At 47.7% G+C, this 19179-nt stretch overlaps 1 protein-coding gene across 2 annotated transcripts; it reads right to left on the bottom strand.

The window, feature by feature from the left end:
• Positions 1 to 500: 500 nt before the first annotated feature.
• Positions 501 to 13761, bottom strand: CHMP7 (charged multivesicular body protein 7). Of its 2 annotated transcripts, none has more exons than XM_049830553.1 (10): positions 13401 to 13761; positions 11987 to 12161; positions 10386 to 10571; positions 9541 to 9674; positions 9088 to 9136; positions 8648 to 8767; positions 8248 to 8346; positions 7230 to 7290; positions 6468 to 6632; positions 501 to 5611 (listed from the first exon to the last, which is right to left on the bottom strand). In XM_049830553.1, exons 1-10 carry the CDS (start codon positions 13688 to 13690, stop codon positions 5547 to 5549), a joined length of 1344 nt encoding a protein of 447 aa, XP_049686510.1. In that variant the 5' UTR covers positions 13691 to 13761; the 3' UTR covers positions 501 to 5546. The 2 variants fall into 2 exon arrangements, with proteins under 2 accessions (XP_049686510.1, XP_049686511.1); XM_049830554.1 differs by having other exon boundaries at positions 6468 to 6629.
• Between the last annotated feature and the right edge of the window lie 5418 nt (positions 13762 to 19179).

Raw genomic sequence — 19179 nt, 5'->3', positions numbered from 1 at the left:
CTGCTCTTGCAGACGGACCTTCTCTGCTCATAAACCAGGCTGCTCTGCTGTCTGCTCTTCCCTCTGTTGCTAATTGCCTCTGGATTTCACACAGGTGAGATCCTTCTCTGTCTGCACACCAGGTGCCCTACTCACCAGGTTGGTCCTCTGTGAGCCAAGACGAATATGGCATTAGGAGTCCACAGCTGACAGGGTAAGTTGCTTGGGAGTTAGGTGATAGGATTGAAGGGGTAAAATAACAAACATTCAAGTGGGGTTTGAGGGTCTTCAATGCAAATCAGGATAGAAATTCAGTGTGCTTCATCTCTGAATAAGAGATGCCTAAATTCACTGCACAGGCATTGAGCCACGGCTCAGATATATGACCCTAAGGTAGTTACTCCCCCCTGGCCTGAGCTGCCCAGCTGCAAGTGATGCAAAACTGGCATTTACTTTCCACTGCAAAGTTCCTTCAAGTCCACAGAAAAAAAAAAAGGAAAAAACCACACACACAAAAACGCTTGTACAAATCTGAAAGTTTTTTCTTTCTGAAAGTATCAGACAACACAGTTTTCAGACAGTCTTTCTTTCAGTAGGGGTTATGTGTAGAACCAAAGAGGATGCTGAACACAGCTTCCATAAGTTTTTTTATCCTTAATAAACATGAGTACTTTCAGTGAAGTGATACAAGGTAGCTTCTCTTTCACGTTCACCATTCTTTCTTTAATGCCTAGCTAATTCCACATTAATTCCTAGCTAATTCCACATTAGCAATCGACTGACACCTGAAAACATTAACCAGAAAATCACAATGTCTTCCCAGCACAGTACCCAGCCCTGTCAGCAAACAGTGGTCACCCCCAAGAGGTCTCCTTGCTATCCTTACCAACTATTCCTCCAAAAGCACAGGAACAGCTCTTCCTTCTCGCCCAAGGGCTGAGTAGAGCCAGACAGCCCCAGCCTGCTGCCTTGCCTATCGTGCCAAAGGTGGGGTCACAGCCTGGTAGTCTGCTGGGACCGAAAGGCAGCAATCACAAGCGTTGTGGTACTGTAGAACTGGGGGCAGCTCTGGAGGAATGAGCAGGGCTATCCCCCCTCTCTACTACTCCTCTTCCTACGCCATAAAGCTCTTACTCCAGACTGACAAGCAAATGGCTCTGCAAGACCGTCCCTTCTTACGTTGAGGAGAAAAACACCACAATATTAGCAACCGTGTCTGACCTACTAAGGCACGGGTTAGCCTTGGAAGCACTTAGAATCCATCACTTTGTAACTAAAGCCACTCTGTAAGCAAAAGGGCTCCTTTGATCAAGAAATGTCAGAAAAATCCTTCAGGAGGCAAGTTTCCTCGAGAGCCAGTTCTGTAAGGGCTGCTTAAATGGGCACCTGCTTTTAAGAAAAGCCTTGCTGGTAAACTGGTCAAGGTGGGAAAGAACAGCAAAAGCTTTCCAAATCAAACTGAAAAAACAACCAGGCAGCTCAGCATTAATTCACTCCTGACATTTGATAGTTGCTGTAGTGTATCATGATGACCTCTGCCTTTGCCTGTCATGTACACCACTTCTGAAGAAAGCAGCAGCCAATCTATACAGTGTGAGCTCAGCTGCACTGAGATTTAATTAACTTGATTCTGTGACCCAGGCTTTGCATAAGCCCAGCTAGAGGAGGACCTGCCCAAGAACAACTTTCAAACAAGAGCGCAATTATTCTCTTGAAGATACAGCACCAAGCAGCTTACTCCTAAAGTAAACAGCACGCTTGCTTTGTGACAGGTTAAAGAAACTTGTTGCCAGCATGTCACAGCATTTACTTCTGAAGGCTTTGTTTAATTAAGCCTCATTAGTTCCACCGTCTGCAGCCTGCTCCTGCCAAGTGCCTATGCCAGGAAGAGCAGCTAGATGGCACCAACAGCCGGCTCATGGCTCAGCGCTTCCACCTGGGTCTTTTGTGTCAGGCCAGCTCCCTTCCTCCTTACCAGAATTTCATCAGAGGAAAAGGAGGGCCATCTAGTTGCCCAGACACCACAGGACCCTGGCAGTGCACTAACCCGTGCAAGGGTGCATGCAGATGCACTGTCATCTGTGCCCCAAAGGGCATTTTTCTCATATTGCCTCTACAGGGCACAAATATTTTTGAGATCTAAGTTGCAAGACACAAACAACAGGATGCTTTCGCTGCTCTTCAAGACAGCAGCAATGGCAGGTGACCTGTCATACAGTATTAAATCATGGCAGAGGCTTAGACTGGGACCTCATGGCACACTTAGGTTGCACGTGCTAAGCCAGGAGGCATTCCAGGAAATCATTCCTCAAGATACAAGGAAGCCTTCCTCCTCCTTAGGAGCTTAAAAACATCCAAGAAAGGATCTTACCCTTGCACACAACTTACACTGAAGCAGACATTCAAAGCTGGGTTGGAGAGGGGAAGATGGGATGGGAAGGGATCCAATACATTACCCAAGTTCTGTGCGTCTCGGAAGACATGCAATGAAGGATGGACCGTTAACCCTGCTGTTGTAAGCAAGCAAAGCAGAGTAACTCAAAACAAAATGCAGGCAGCTACTCCTGCCTGCTAGATGCAATCTTCTCTACTGAGAAAACTGTTGTGCTGCATTATATTCCTAAACAGTTGCACCATTTCCTCACATAAGCACCTGCTATTTTTTCTGAAAATCAAGTTAAGTACTATTTTAAACAGCACTCAAATATGATAAGGTTCCAGTTTGGTGGCAATTCAGCTCTAGGTTTTTGTATTTAATTTCCTCACCCAGCAAGAAGCTGCCCTCTATTTCCCTTCCCTGCTGTCTCACCAAAATATACTTAAAATTCTCTATTCAGCCATCTTGATTACATTCCCCACTTTGCATCAAAGGAAGAAAATTACAAGCCACTTCAAATAAAGCAGCAGCTGCTTGGGTTTAACTCTTATATGCCTCTTCCAGAATGGCACTCTCAGATACATTACAGAATTACAGGAGAGTGTTTATTCCTACAGGAATTACTTCGCACTTTACTTCCACGGAAGGTACAAGTTCCGATAGCAGGGTAAAAGTGAGGGGTAGTCAGATCCTTTAAAAAAAGATCCAGTGATACTGGCTGGAGGCAAGACCCGAGCCCTGCAAAAAACCCAACCACAGTAGCTCTCCAGGGACCAGCATGCCAGTTCCGATCAAACCTCTTGCCAGAGGAAACAGGCTTGACTGCCTGCAAATTCAAAGCTTACTTCAGGCATCTTTGTATCAGAGGGAAGTAGGAGTAATGTGTTTTGAACAGTTTATATACCAGGTTACTCTGTTTAGATTCATTGTCTTTAGGCAGAGGAAAAAACCATACTAGTCTCCTCAGCTGCACTGCTTAATTACAATCAGAACAAGAAGTGAATTACAATCAGAAAAAACTGTCCCAGCATAAGGCTTAACCAAAGGGTCAGTTAAGAGAACTGACTTCCTGGCATAGCAGTTTTCTCCATGGCAACAGCAAGGTGGCTTAGGCAAAGGACTGCATCCTGCATGGGTCCTGATATTGCACTAGTTTGTGAGATGCACAATGATGAAAAAGTGGAAAGCCAAGACAAGCTGAAGCAAAGAAGTAAGCCTTTCCAAAATGATACTCATAAAATTAAGGCGCCACAACCAAAAGCCAGTACAGGCTACTTGGTAAAAACAAACGACTTGTTAAATGATAGTAATTGTTGAGCTTTTTTAAAACAAAGAGAAAAGGCTCAGGGAACTCAAAGTCTGGTACAGCAGTTATTCAATTATTTTTTTTTTTAAACAAAGCAGCCCAGGAAACTGCCCATTTACTTTCAGCAGACAAGTTTTATAGATGCAGAAGCACAGCTGGAACAGCACTAATATGGCAGTGATTTGTGGCACAGAGAAAAGGAGGCACCACAAGGGACTCTGGTTCCTCCCCTTTATTACACATAGGCAGAAAACACAGTGGTTTTTCTCCCGTTTACTTACAAAGGAAAGGAATACAGAGCTTCAAGTCATTTCACATAATCCTGTGTGCAGCCTGGGTAAACTGCTAGCTGGCTACTGCACACCTTCTCTGGCAGGAGTCTGCACTCTTGTACAAAGTGACTGTGAAGGCAGAGCCAACGCAGCACCCTAGTGACACCTGTAATTTCTTCCCCTGTTCTCTGGGGCTAAAGCTGGCTCACCAATAATTAACAGGACATGGGAACTCCAGCCCTAGTTTAGCATTCACCCAAGCTGTCATCCACACGGCTCAAGCCATGGAGCTTGGTACAGGAGGCAGCGTAGAAATGGTGACAGGAATACATTCCGAGTCAGGGATAGGTGCAGAGAGAGGAGGACTGGCAATGCATCAAGGTGTAGCTAGTCACTCCCCTGCCACACACAGGCTCTGTGTGCAGAAAGCCCAGTTAATAGCACATTCCCCTCCTGAAAGAATTCATTTATTCATGTTAGGTATCAGGCTTTCTGCTCTTCCATGTGCATACACATAATAAAAAAGTGACCTGCAAAAGATGAGTAAAGACAGCCTCTAAAAAAAAACACCTTCAGTTGCTGTGCTTGGGTTTTTTTGCATGAGAAACATTTACAGAGTTTTGTTTTGGGGTTTTCTGGTAACCCATAATCCTGTGGAATCGCAACATCAAGACTGAAGGCAAAGTCAAGGCTGTTGTATGAAACCATGCTCTCAAAGGGGAAACGATGCATCCCTTCTCCTCCCACCCCAAATCACCCAGTATGAGAGCTCAAAGCAGATCACCCTGCAGCTCCCAAGAAGTTTTGCAAACAGGGAAGATACAAAAATAGCAAGCAGCTCAAATTTCAAGTAACAGCAAGCAGAAAATTGTATTATAGTGACCGCAAGCCTTTGTCACAACAGGCAGCGTAAGAGAATCCTTAATTTAAAATCTTTTGCAGGTCTCCCTTTTAAGGCCTTAGTGTCATTACAGAAAGAGGAATTATTTTTGTCTTGTGCTTGCAGTTGCTGCCCCCTAGAGCAGCAACAAAATCTCCTACAATTTAACAGTTACAGTGTCTAGTTGTCCACGACCGTGCAAAATACAGACAGGGAGGGATAGAACTATCAACAGGTGTTTAAGCTTGTTGCAGATAACTTATGTCAAGGACAGTACTTATGTGCCAAGTGTTTTAAACAACCACACAAACAGCCAAATGTTGAGCAACTGCAATACTGCCGCAACTCAGATTCTCAACATCAGCCACAGCAAAAGGAAAAAAAAAAAATATACCACGAACCAAAAAACAAGCACTGTTATGGACATAGAAGAGTTTATCTTCACTGGGCAGAATAGTGAATTGCGTTCCCAGAAGGGAAGACTGGATGTCGCAGAGTGACTTGGGAATCACAAGTCAAATTGAGACCAGTGCAGATGTTGGCACAGAGATGACAAACACCAGCTGGGGCCAGTTCCAGAGTGGATTGTCATGGCAGGAGATCCTGTTGCTGAGCAAAGTGATATCCATGAAGAACAGGGGAGTGTTACTCCTCTCCCCAGAAGTTCTAGTCATTAGTTAAGGAACCTTAAGACAACTTCTCAAACTGCAGCAACAGGATGCTGTTGGGTCTTTAGAGATTCAGTCCCAGAGCTGTTTTGGGTTCAGAGGAAGCAGAGGGAGTCTTTTGTGCCAGATCTATGAAGAAAATTGCAAGAGAAAGAGATCAGTTTTCATCAGTGAGAGGGTCCAGATCAACCACATCCATAACCAACAAATACCATTTCAGAGCACCTCAGTGCTTCAATATTCAATTGCATTCTCTTGGAAACCCATGCTTCCTGTTTCATATGGAATGCTGAGTGTTCTTCTGCTCTGAAACTTGAGAACATCAGCTGCCCAAATAAGAAAAAAACCAAACCTATATGGACAGTCCTGTGTAATTGTTCATTTACAGATTCCTGAAAGGAAAATTCAAGTCTATTTACCCTGTCCCAAGACAGGTCTAGGGAAAACTCAGCATGCAGTTCACACCCATAAGCTCTGGTCACTCATTGTTACTAAATAAAGACTAGTTTAGTACTAGTTTAAGCAGACATCATACCTATAACACATAAGACATAATAAGCATTCTAGGACAGAGAAGATGCTGCGTGCTTGGCAGCAACAGGCATGAAAATGCTGGTCTACTTTACCACTGTTAACATAACGTACAAAAAACACTGCCTGGCTTTGTTAAACAATGACCCAAAAAAAAAAATTAGTCCAAGCACTAGCTCCTTCATAGGGCCTTCAACTTTTCCTATACCCCATGGCAAAAAGTCCAGGCAGAATTTCTAGCAAAGAGGGCAGTTCTCTCAAGACTGAGTCTGGTAGTGAAAGACAATGCCATTGAGCACCTGGCAGGGATACCAGGAGGGCTTGCTTTCAACCTTATAACTGGAAGTGGTAAAGACTCTGGCTCAGACTTTAGTTCTGCTAGACATCTTTCAATTTGCAAGGCTGTCATAGATCCTAATAGCAGCTAGCTAACATGACTTGCTAACATCCTTACCTCCATCAGAAACAGAGAGCTTTTCCAACTCAGCTTCAAGCTCAGCATCAGAAATGGGTGGATTCAACACCTTCTGGGGAACAGGAGGCAGATCCACAGGCTCCTTAGTTGAGTCCTGGAGGAGACTGTCCAGCTCCTTCTCAAGTTCCTCTGTGTCCATCTCTGCTGATTAAAGAAAACATTCAGTTCCAAGCAGAATTAAGTAGCATAACTGCAGTACAGACTAAAGTCCAATTTTAATAGAGGTATTATTACTCCCATCCATCATTACTTATAACAACAACGAACTCGCTGTGCTTCTTCAAAAGGTGAAAATTTAGTCCTGATCTCAGGGAGAAGCTATTCCTTTACAAGCCTTTGTGCTGAAGCATCTAAGGGCAAGAAAACATTTCAGCAGAGACAAACAAGCTGCAGAACCACACAGGCCAAAGGCAAAAGATCTGAAACAAAGCAGCAGCCACTCTAAAAATAGATTTACATCAATGTTACACAACTCTGAACTGAAATCCACCAGCACTTAGAGACTGCAAGGATTTGCAGATGCACAAATGCCAATTCCCCTGCAACCCGCTGTCAGAGAAAATTTGTCAGTCATCACTCCCTTCTCAAGGCACCAGTAGCAACAGCCTTGGTATTTCAGTAAGTGCTTATCATCCCAGGAAGGAGGACTAGACATATGTGGGGAGGGAGCAGGGAAGGGATGGAAGCACAAAGGGCAGTGGCAAGAGAAGATGAGCAAAGGATGAAAACCCCAAAACATACCTAGACCATTGATCCCCACTCCAGCCAGAGTTTGGGCTACTTCATCTTGAGTATCACAAAGCTGAGGAAAAATACACAGCATTTGATACAGAATATAAGCTAATCTTATGTCTTACTGTAGCCACCTATGTGAAAAGTAGAAATAACAAAAAAAAAATCAGAAGTTAACTTAAAGGCAGCAGGTACTAGTGCAAAAAGAGAGACTTGCAACATGACTGCTTTTTCAGTAGCAAAAGCGGTAACACAAAATATTATTTAGTAAGTGCTACAAGACCAATTAGCATGTTTGAGAATCAAACCTAAACCAGAATTTCACAGACAAAAAAAATTAATTTAAAAATCTCCCTAACTTCAGCTTTTTTCACATAAGTAACAAGCCCATATTGCAGCGTAGGCTAACAAAAAAAGAAAGCTAAAGACCAATACATCTTAGCTATGAAATTTTACAGACAGCCCCTCAGCTCAGTAGTTGAAGCCACCATTTAAGTACATGGAGCTGAAGTTGCTAAAAAAGTAATCCTTTTCTGTTTTTCACACCAGCTTATGCAGACAGATTACTCTCTTAGTTTCAATTCATTCAGAATAAACTCGTCTCCCTACCCTTACTGAATTGCAGAAGATTACGGGTTAGGCAGTTTTAAGACCCTGTTTTTATGCACGTAGTTGCATTCTAGCTTCCAAAAGTTATGACTTGTATTTCTTAATACATCTCGCTAAACTTTTTCTAAGGAAGTTGTGTGCTTGCACAATATCGCTAACCAAAAGAACACATGAAATGCACAAATTTAACGTAAATTGTGATTACTAACCAACAATACATAAAACCAAACACAGCCAGTTATCTGAAGACCCCTGCTTGCTGATCTAAAAAGATCAAGATTAAGTCAGTTTGCTCTGGTGACACATGGAATAGAAACCAAACAGCGCCAGAAGCCTCAGCATTAATAGCTGGGCAATCTTGCTGTGTACAGCTACACACTACTTGCTTATTTATTTAGACGTGCTCTTATTTCAATACCTCTTGTATCTGATCCACCAGGTTCTCTGCCTTCTCCACAGTAACATCCTTCATAGACAGTTTCAGAGCTCCCACACCAGCCTGATAGGCATTAAATACCTTAAAAAAAAAAAAGCGAGAGAAAGATGCATAATGCTAACCAAGAACAAACAACAGGCAGCGTAAGCTTCTCTCAAGACCTGTTATCCAAGCAGGACCCTCAGAGGAACACTAGCACACAAGGAGAAAATAAAGCCACAAGCAGGTTTATTCAGCACAATACCTCAACATCAGAGCAGAGAATAAAGTCTCGCCAGCCAGCTTACACCCCTCAGACATGAGCTCTGACAAGCAGGTAAAGCAGCACAAATGAGAAGAGCAGGGCTAACACGAGAAGTACAAGACAAAATTAACACACTACCATCTGGTCAGTCTGGGAGGCATATATACGATCCAAGATCCCCTGCACTGCATCCAGCTTGGAATGAAGCTCTTCAATGCGCCTTTCCGTCCTTCGTTTGGATTTCAAACATCTCAGCGCCTGGAGACATTACATATGCAGACTTGGATCACAAACCAGGCAGCAGCCAAAGGAAGTGTAAAAAAAATAGCAATCCCTGTGCAGCAAGGCACACATACAACAGCTGGTTTTAAGAGCTAGCTATTTCCACTTCTCTTCAGCACATCTCACTGGACAAACACATTCTTATCTTCACCTTAAGGAGACCTTTGACCTCAGAAACAACACTTCAACACATCTAAGTTCAAGTATACAGTGGCTAACCCTGGTCATTATCTGCAGTTACGGACCAGCTCCAAGACACCTAACTTGTAGTTCCTCCCAAGTAGAACAGTACTTACCAATTGCTTTTTCCCAGCTCTACAAGCACTCCGGGCATCCTCTTTACACCTGTACAGATGCAAGAAGGAAAAGCAGCTTATTCCTTTGCAAGTAGTAGTTATTTCACAAATCGGCAACCATCCTCGCTACCCTGCTCTACTCCACAGGTGACCATGTAACAATGCATTTTGGATACAACTACCCTTAAGCCACTGTTGCTTCTCAGTAGTCCTTGAATGCATTCCAAATCTTTGCAAAAACTTGTGACATCTATTCACTGCATGCTGTTTTCATGGAGATAGGAAACAAAGACTGAAAACCTGCCCTACCACATGACTGTGGCTTCTACATTTACTGAACAGGAAAGAGTGACCTGCACTTTCAGAAAGCAGCAGCTTTGTTCTAACTATGTCACGGGAATACAAAGTTCTACATCACACAGACGTTCTTCCCACCACCCTTCCCCAAATTACTTCTCTGCTTCCTGGGAAAGGGACTCCACCTTCTGTGACAGCAGCTGTTCGCTTTGCATCAACTGATATACTCCAATGTCCACATCATTCATCGGGGAGACTTTGGCATGAAGACCTCGAGCAAACTTCACTATCTAAAGAAAGAGAACCACATGCTCGAGTCACTTGTCTCCAGAATCTGTGCCTGCACTAGAAATACTTCCACTCTGATGGAAGGGCAAGATGCTTTTATACCCTCAGTTTAAGCCTTGCAATAGATCGATGAGGACTTACCATTCACCATATAGTCCAATATTAAACTAGACAGGATCAAGTAACATCAGTGTGAAAACAGGAAGCCATAATGGAACACCCTAAAGATTTAAAGCTGTCCTGGTGCTCTGAACAGTGTACGGCAACGTCACACTTTGAGTACTTCAGTACGGAACTGTACAGCACAGAACACTACAGGGAAACATGCCATCTTAGAGATGAGTGTGCCTGCATCTCTGTAGCTACTGACAGACAGGAAAACCTTTTCACAGAAAGTGGAACACTGATTCCAGTGGCATGGAATGATTTTAATTTGGGTAGCTGGGAACGGTCAACCTGCAGGTAGACAACTACAGTATCTGCTGATTTTCTAGCTGTTAAATTACATAGCTGTATTACAAATGTCTGAAGAACTTGTCATGCAAGAATGAGGATTTAATCTCATCTATAACCAGGTTACGGTGTTGGAGTACATAGAATTTCCTTTTCCAAACAAAGAACATCCATATTTAGCCAATAAAGTATTCTTTCCAGCCAGGTGAAATGCAAGACAGGGATTATACCACCCAAAAGCAGTCACCTTTACCCTGTACCTTCTCTCCATTCTGTTCCAGGATCGTGACCCTCTTTTCCTTTTGCAGCTGGAGAAGCAACAAGTAGAACGTCCTTTCATCTGGACAAACACTGGCACAGAGGGAACGCAGCTCTGACAGGGCAACAACAGGGTGAGAAGAAAGTGCAGAGTTCTGATACAGGCGATAAACTTCCTCTGCTTTCTCCTGAAAGGAAGCAACAGAGCTGTCTTATTAGTTTACACAGCACTCTTCCTTCTTTCACAACAGCTGCCAAGTCCACACCTGCTTCCTCCCACTCACTGAAGGTGAAAAGTTAGATGCATCATATTTTGGGCCAGATAGACTTTCAGTACGAGCTGTATGTTCACTTTCAAAAGCAATTACAGTGCTTTAAAAATATCACCATTAATGGAATGAAAAACAGTATGGTTTTCCACAAGAACCAAAACTACACTATTCACAATCCCTGTGCTAATGCTATGGAACAACATAAGAACTACACAGGCAGCAAGCTGGCTTCCTCTGCCCTTCTTGAAATGCCCCTGCCCCCCCACCCCAAGTTTAAACCCAATAAAAGCTTTTCTTTAATCCACACTGTAATTGTGCTCACGGAGTCATTTTGCATCATTTGTATGTAGACAGAGGAAAAAGAAAAGTCTTCCCCATTTCAAGTGAGAGTTAAGGTCCACTTAAGACTATAGAAACAACTCTTTCCATCCAGCCCCAGATTCCACATCAAGGCTTGTGGTTTTCCAGGCACCTTTTTAAAAGGTTTCTCTCCTCTCCCATGCACACACCCTCTGAAAGGGCTGTGGAATACCCACTGCAGAGGGAAGACACCATCTGCTATCGGACTAACTACAAAGAAAGGAACACATCTAAAGAGTTCTTGCATTTCTACTAGTCCCAGGCATTGAGACGCCACTTGCATGCAACAGCAGCAAGTCTTGGTGCTAATTTTAACAGTCGCACAGCAACACAGAGAAGGACCCAAGGTCTCAACTATCAGCACCACACCATCCAAGTCAGACTGAGCAACAATGAGTTACATGAATTCACAATGCAACCCACAGGTCTACCACTAACAATGTGCCAAAGAAAAGGGTCTTCGACAGGATCCAAGGGCCGTTCTAATCACGTCTGAAAAGGCAAGCTGAAAGCACGGGCTTTGAAGTGAAAGCAGCCTTTAATAACACACATGCGAGCTCAGCTCAGTGATCCACTGGACTGACAGCCAGCAACTTCTACGTCACCCGTTTCTCCCTACACGGATGGCACTCAATCTGCCAATACTCAATACGACACTTGCACAAGCTCAAACCTGAGGTTTACAGCTGTCTCACAGCATACTACTTGTCTTCCTACACAAGCAAGCAAGCCTACCCCTCCCATTTCTTGGAAGTCAGCGAGAAGTCACTATGTTAGTTTCAAGGAACATCTGTAGATATAAATTACCTCTTATCCCTGAGTTATTCCATCCATTTCTCTACAGGCTTTTAAACACCTAAGGAGTACAAATGAAGGTCTATTCAACCCTGATCCTTCCTTGATAGCACATAAAATGACTTGTGATTTTTCTGGAGATGCATATTCTTGAGAAAGCTCTCAACACCACTCACCTGAAGCAGCTCCACATAAATCAGAACTTCCTCCTCCTCAGGTATTTTACTGTCACCCAACACACTGGAAAGAGTCCACTTCAGGGGCTTCAGAATGAAGACTCCCACACCCCAGGAGATCCAGCTGCTGTCTACACTGGCCATGAAGTCTGACTCCCTCTGCAGCTTGCCACGTCTAGAGAGAAGACATGCACGCAGAACTGAATACGGTCAGTCCTAAACCCTTCCACTGGCAGTGAGCAGGAGTGCCAGCATGGAGAATTTTTAAATGAAACATTGCTCTACACTTTGTACATCCACAGTCCTAGTGGTGTTTTCTAACTAAAAGTTAGTTTCTTGCTAAACATGTTACTACTGGGTATGAAATTACACAGAGGTCTCCACTCCTCCCCAGCTTCCTCTGGACACCAGGGTCTTTTGTTTACTATTTTTCCACTTTGGCAAGTTTCTCCAGGTTTTCTGACTTGAAACTGATGAGGCATCAAACAAGGGAATTCACGGGGAGGGTCACTTTTTAGAGGGGACAGTTGCACAGTTCAGGATGCTTCATTTGCGTGTTAAATTGAAAACGTAGCTTTTCTCAGATTCAGAGATTTTATTTGTTATGTTACAGACACAGACTCCGCTAGCTCCTGCTGCTCTTGAGTCTCTTAAGGGTATCCGTCCCAGGCTTTAGTTTTGCAACACAAAACACTTGGTTGCAAATACCAGTGCATCGCATCGTCACATGCCCGTACACCACTACATACCATTCGCAGCTGGGTCATCAAAGCAACTGTTTCAGGGAACATAACCCGATTTAACACAAAGCTCCCCCTGCACCTACGAGCTCTCCCAGCACAGTATTCCCCTGGGATCTCCTGCACTCCCCACGGCCCACTGCCCTCCCACGCCTCCTGCAAGCCCCAGGGTGAGCTGCCCTGACTCCCCGTCCACCCTTTACCTTGCACAGGGCTCCCAAATTCCCCCCGCACAACACAACCCTGTATTCCCTTGGACCTCTGTGTGCTCTCTCCTCTCCTTTACGAGCCCTGGCACGGCAACAAAACCCCCTCACGCTCTCCCACACTCCCAGCACTTCGCGCAGGCAGGCACGACCCCCCTTCCAAGAACAGCACCAAGCCTTCCCTCGTGTTCCCCCTCGCACCCCTCCATTTATCCAGCACCCTGCACTGCTCTCCCTGCCATGCACACAGCGAGCATCTTCCAGGCTGGCACGACATGGAGCTCTCCCTGCCCGCATCCATAGGTACAAATCTCCGTTACACCCCCTCCTTCTGCGACCACCCCTCCTCAGCGTCGTCCCCCCTCCCCAGAGACCCCCCCCGAGGCCTTTCTTCCCTGCCCTCCAGCCCCCGCAGCGGGAGGGCTGCCAGGCCCAGGCCCCCACCACCACCACCACAGCCACCGGTACCTGAGGAGCTCCCGGAGGACGGTGCCGAGGCCGAGCGGGAGACTGCCGCGCCGCTCGAAGCTGTGCTGCAGGTCTCGCAGGCAAGTACGCACGGCTCCCCGGCGGCGGCCGCGGGCCAGGACCAACCCGACCCAGAAGGCCATCTTGCTGTCCCACTCGGTGCTGTTCACCTCACGGCTCTGCTTGAAGGCCGAGAAAAGGAAAGCCATACGCTCGTCGTCCGTCTCCCACTCGGGCGGCAGGTCCCCCGCCGGGGCCGGCCCAGGCGGCTCCCCCCCCGGGCTGCACATCTACGCGAGCCCCCGGCTCCGCCGCGGCCTCCGCCCGGCCGGGACCCGCCTGGCTGCCGGGGAGACACACACAGCGCATGCGCACTACTTCCCTCTCCCCCCCCCCCCCCCCCGGGGCCGCCTTTGTGTGGGCCGCCCCGTGCCCCGCGCCGCCCCCCCCCCCCTCGCCCGCTGTGGTACGGCCCTGCGCCTGCGCACTGCGCGCCGCCGCCTTCCCGACATGCATGGCGGCAGCTAAGTGGGCCTGGTCGAGGCCTCGTCCTGCCCCCCCCCCCCCCCAACAGACACCCCCGCCCTCCCACGTGCGTGATATCACGTGGTGATGTCATCGGGGGTGATGTCATTCTGCAGAATGGGGCCCCTGCCCCTTGCTGGAGTCAGGCCTGGAGGCTGAGGCCCCTGGGGGCCTGCTCTGGGGGGCCTCCACCTTGGGCCCCACACTGGGGCTTGTCAGCCTTGCCCCCTGCCCCTTCCAAACACAAACAGCAGTGAAAGCGAGCGGGCACCTGGCGAAAATGCCAAGGGGAGCAACTTTTCGTGGTTTGAACCATACAAGATTAACGTGGCAAGGAGCTGCTTGGCCTGCGGGGTCTTCAAATATAGAGGGACCGAGTTAAAACTAAGCTGTTGTCGTTTTATTTGTGTTTTGTCACTTTATTTGTGTCGCTCTTGTGGTGCAGAGACCCACACGTGCTGCTGGTGGGCGTGCAGCGTGCAGGCACTGCCAGGCACGTACAGAAGCGATGGTTCAGCCAGGTCAGCCATGGCTGCAAACATGCAAGACTGGAGATCCGCCGTCCTCCCAGGCACTTGCAGCACTGCACCATACCTTCCTAGCAAAAATCCCTCCAGTAACAGTGCACAGCCGTTTGCACGGGCAGGATTGTGCAATTGCTGATGGCAAAGGGCGTGCTGCGCACACGCGAACCCCACAGACCGCATGGGGCTGAGCTGGTGGCACCGCGGGGACAAGCAGGATTGTCCCAGCACCGGCTCCTCTGACTGCTGCAGGCAGCTGGTGCTTGTTAACGCTGGAGGAGATCTGAAGAGGGAGAAACCGCATAGCTAAAGCGCCTGCCTGACGTCCCTGACCCACGAGTGCACCCTGAGAACAGCGCGGGCCGACACCTGGCCTTGCCGGGGCGGCTGAGGGCCCTGGCGGCAGCGCTGCTTCGTGAGGCCTCAAGTCTCAGCTAAGATCCACAGATATTGGCTTTCCTGTCTTTTCACAGCTGCTTTTCTTTTTTTCCTTCATGTGGCAGCGTGATTGCCATTCTCCCCAGTTCCCCAAGGGTGACAGCCTCGCATCACGTGAATGTCGGGATGCAGGAGAGGAGCGAGAGATAGGAGTTTCTTTGTGCGAAGCCTGATGTTTTCAGAGCAAAGCTCAATGCTACTAAAAAAAGGGGAGCCAAACGCTGTTGCTTAAGCAGAGCTGCCAAGTTCTGGGTATTTCTGTATCACTGCATTCACCATATGTGATATTTCTTGTTTCTTGCAGAGCAGGGGGGAATCGAGCTGTGTCTGGGACCTCAGCACTGGAGTGCCCTGTCCCTCATGGGCACACTCCGTGGTTAATCGGCCCTCGCGTGATGGAGACAGAACCATTAACGCCTCCAACACGTGTGCTGGGACTTTGGACTTTCCAGGTTTCTCAGATGTTTTTGGCTTCCCTGAGAGGCGCAGAGGGAAGGATTGCTTTATTGCTTTGGTCAGTTTTTCTCTGGTGAGCTCTGAGTCAGACCAGTGGTGTGCAGTCATCGGCTTAACCCTGTAGCCGCTGGAACACAAGAGCCACCCCGTGCCCACACGGTTTCTCCAGAAATCGGGGATAAATCAGCCAAGCTGTGCCCTCAGAGACACAGGACGTGGAGCTTGTTTTACCCTGTGTTTTTATTACGAGGGTTTCCCGAGGCTGCTGAGCTGTGCCAGAGCCTGTTGGGGCTGCGGTGCACTCAGGCAAGGCTGCTTGCAACCACGGGTGACTGCTGGTTTCGTTTTCATTGAGGTTATTTCACATTCATCGTCAGAGTTGCTCCTTAATGCAGCCCGGCTGACTCGCAGTGTCTTGGTGAGGAAAGGGCACTGACATTGGTAAATAAAAGCCAGCGATGGTCCATTCAGAGGGTTTGGTAACACCATCTTGGCTCTCTTCCCTTGGCCAGACCTAGATGAAGGCAGCAGGTCTCAGAGCAGCCTTTAAACACACCCCAGTCCATATTTTAAATCAGGAGATGACTCAGCAGAGGCAAGAGCCTATTTTTATCTTCTTCCAAGCTTTCTGTGTCAAGCTGAAATTTTACATTAATCCTTTCAGTGCTAGCCCCAAAATAACGTTGCTTTCTAACTGTGAAGCCATTCATACCCGAGGGCCTGCGATCTCCGGCAACCCTTCTGCCAAAAAACAGCCTGGCTCTTCCCTGCTAAGGAGGGCACAATTTGGCCACAGTCAGCAAAGCAAACGCTGTATCCAGGAAGCTGAATGGCGGCATCTGACCACGAGTCTTGTTCAAAGGAACCGCACGGGGCTGTGTTTATACACCTGAGAAAATTGGCCTTGAACCTGCAGCGCTGGAGGCTGTTAGACCGCGGCGTCACATGTTCGGCAATAAAAGAGCCAAGTGATGGTCTAATCCCGCTCCCGCAGGACCCTGCCACAGGAGAAACTCCTTCCTGGAAATTCAGCTGTGGAAAAAACTGTGATACAAGATAGATACTAAAAATATATATTGGCTGAAGAATGCATCCATGTGCTTTGAGAAACTTGGGGAAAAGATGCAAGGCATCCTCAGTGTATAACCCCCAAAGGCAATTTTTCATTTGCTTTTGTAGCTGTGCAAGGGGATGTGACAACAGCAACTCGGTCCCTTCATGGAGTCTCAGGGCTTACACGTGGCAGGGGATGAGACTGGCCCCACTGGGCAGCAGTTCAGCAGGAGGTGGCTCTGCCCTGCCAAGCCAGCGGGTCTTGCTGCTGCCGGAGCAGTTGTGCTGCTAGAGCGGGCATCTGTGGGGCGGCCGCAGGCTGTTCTAGGAGTTTGTAACGCCCTAGCTTCGCCCCACGGAGATTTAAGCTGGGATGGGACTCTCCAAGGTTGAGCAGAAAGCTGGATTTTAGGCAATATCAATCATTTCAACCACAGGCCTGCCGAGCCAGAGGTTTCTGCTCCAGTTTCTGCTCCAGTTTCAAAGCTGGCAGGTGCCTTGGTTTGGATACGGAGCCTGGGCTGCAGCTCACAGTCTGCAACACCCTCACCCCTCTCCCTCATCCCAGAGCTCCTTTTAAGTCCTGGTTCAAGGGGACAAAAGGGAGGGGGGAAGGGAGAGGGGTAGATCTTAGTTCCAACTCTACATTTGCTGTTTAAAGTTTCCCCTTGCTTTTAGGAGCCGTCTGAGTTGGCAGGGTAAGGAGAAGAGTTTAACCCTTTCCCCTGCCCAGCGGCGGCATGCTCGGAGGCGGGGAAGCTGCATCAGGAAATGTGAAGGGAGAAAGGATGAGGAAATCCACCCACTTGCCCTAAGCATCTTCCGGATCCCAAAGATAAGGCAGGCAAAGGGAGTCAAGACAGAAGTCTGAGCATCCCTCTGCCGCAGAGGGGAAACTGAGGCACCGAGGGACTGAATAGTTTGCCCAGGCTTGCCCAAGAAATGATCTGTGGTGCAGTGGGGAGTGGAGCTCTGCTCTCACGAAGTTCACAGCCTCGACTGCCCGTAAGACCTTTTCCTCTCTCTTTTAAAGAGGAACCTGCTATTTATGAGACAAATCATTTGTTTATCCAGAGCAGGGAAGGTCAAAATTATCGGGCTGCTTCAGATCCCTTCCAGGCACAAAACCAGATGAAAGGCAACAAAAAGCTGAAGGTAAAACTGAATGCTGATGTTCAAAAATAATATATATAGGCATGTACCCCATCACCTCCCTGGGATGTGCTGAGGATCACAGTTAAAAGCAAGATGCTCTGGAAGGGGAGATTAGAGCCTCCTTCACCCCCCCCCAATCTCTTTTAGAGATGGACGATGAACAAACAGATGCCGCATTAGACAGGACACAAATATTGCAAGGGTCTGAACCATCAAGCACCACAGAGGCAGCCAACTCGCACGAGGTTAACCACTAGCCGCGGCCGATAAGACTAGACTTCCCCAGACTGCCGGCCGTTTATTATGGCTGTCCTCTGTGGGCAGTTTGGGCTCCGATCTCCCTTCTCCCTGCGGCAAGGGAGCGGGACGCAAACCACGGTCCTGCTCAAACCCTTGCACTCATTTTATTTTCCACTTGCAGCAGAGCTGAGGAAGCTGGGGGGGATTTGGTATCCCAAAACCACGGTGGGTCCCCTCTTCTTCTCAATGTGCTTAATTTACGCCGATGCTTCTGTTGCGGTGCAGGCTCCCCAGCTCTTGGGGGGCTCATGGTTCAGAGAGAGCCACAGGGATAAGCGGGGCTGCTAGCGATAAGGAGTGGGTGCCTGCTGGGAGGCCTGTCCCTGGGTGATAAACACACGCCCCTCTCTCTCCCGTGACCAGAGCCTGTCCTGCAAATCAGCCTTAAATGGAAACGTCGGCATGCCAGCACAGCCAGGGTGGAAATTCTTGCTTGGCGGGTGAATGACGTATCTGCCAGGGCGTCCCACCCCGCGGGACGGCTGGGGAGTGGGAGAGGGCGAGCATCATGGACTTCACTCGGTAGCTTAAATGCCCACAGGCTGGACATAAAGCCGTCTTTGTTTGGAGTTGTGTAAAAATATTATCTCTGTGGTTTGTCAGTGCAGATAACTCTGTTAGTCGAAGTTTCTAAACGGGGAGATTGAGACGGACGGAGAAGGCACTGCAGCTTCGTAACAAGTGTTTGGCAGGAGGAGGATGAGGTCTCAGGGTCTGCATGCTGAGGGATGGCTTCCCGCTGCTGAGATGTGTCTGAAGGCCCAGTATAAACTATAGAGCAAACTGGGAAGCTCCACTTCTGTGTCCCCCTTGGCCTACATCCAGCCTCCTCCTGTCTGAGTTTATGCACAGCAGTTCCCTAAAGAGCATCAGGCCGATTTTTCAGAGAGGATGGACCAGGTCCTTTCCCATCTGACTGACTATGCACAGAATATGCAAATGCGGTGGACTAGCATTTGTTCTGACCTAACTGAAAAATTAAATGTTCTCTAAGGACACAAATGACTTCAGCTGAAGTCAGTGGTATCTAGAGCACAGAACACATGGTTTTGGTTAAACAAAGGGCCTGCATACTTTTGGGGCTTGTAATAGAAGTACCCACCCAGGAAACAAGCAGGAGTTCTTCTTCTCCTTTAAATCACACTTCAGCTTAATTATTTTCTGCATAGACAGGCTCTAACTTCTGCAAGGAGAAAACCAGGCTTCCATTGCTCAGCGTGGCCAGGCGCACAAGGCTCGCTGTGCCATGAGTGTGGTCACCAAAGAGAAGATGCTTCCCAAGTATCCACATCTTGAGTGGATTAGCCACGGCTCTGCTGACGCCGTTG

The sequence above is a fragment of the Accipiter gentilis genome, chromosome 28, assembly GCF_929443795.1.
Source record: "Accipiter gentilis chromosome 28, bAccGen1.1, whole genome shotgun sequence".
In the NCBI taxonomy this organism is placed as follows: domain Eukaryota; kingdom Metazoa; phylum Chordata; class Aves; order Accipitriformes; family Accipitridae; genus Astur; species Astur gentilis.
The sequence above is the reverse complement of the archived record's forward strand: the minus strand, read 5'-3'. Positions and strand labels throughout refer to the sequence as shown.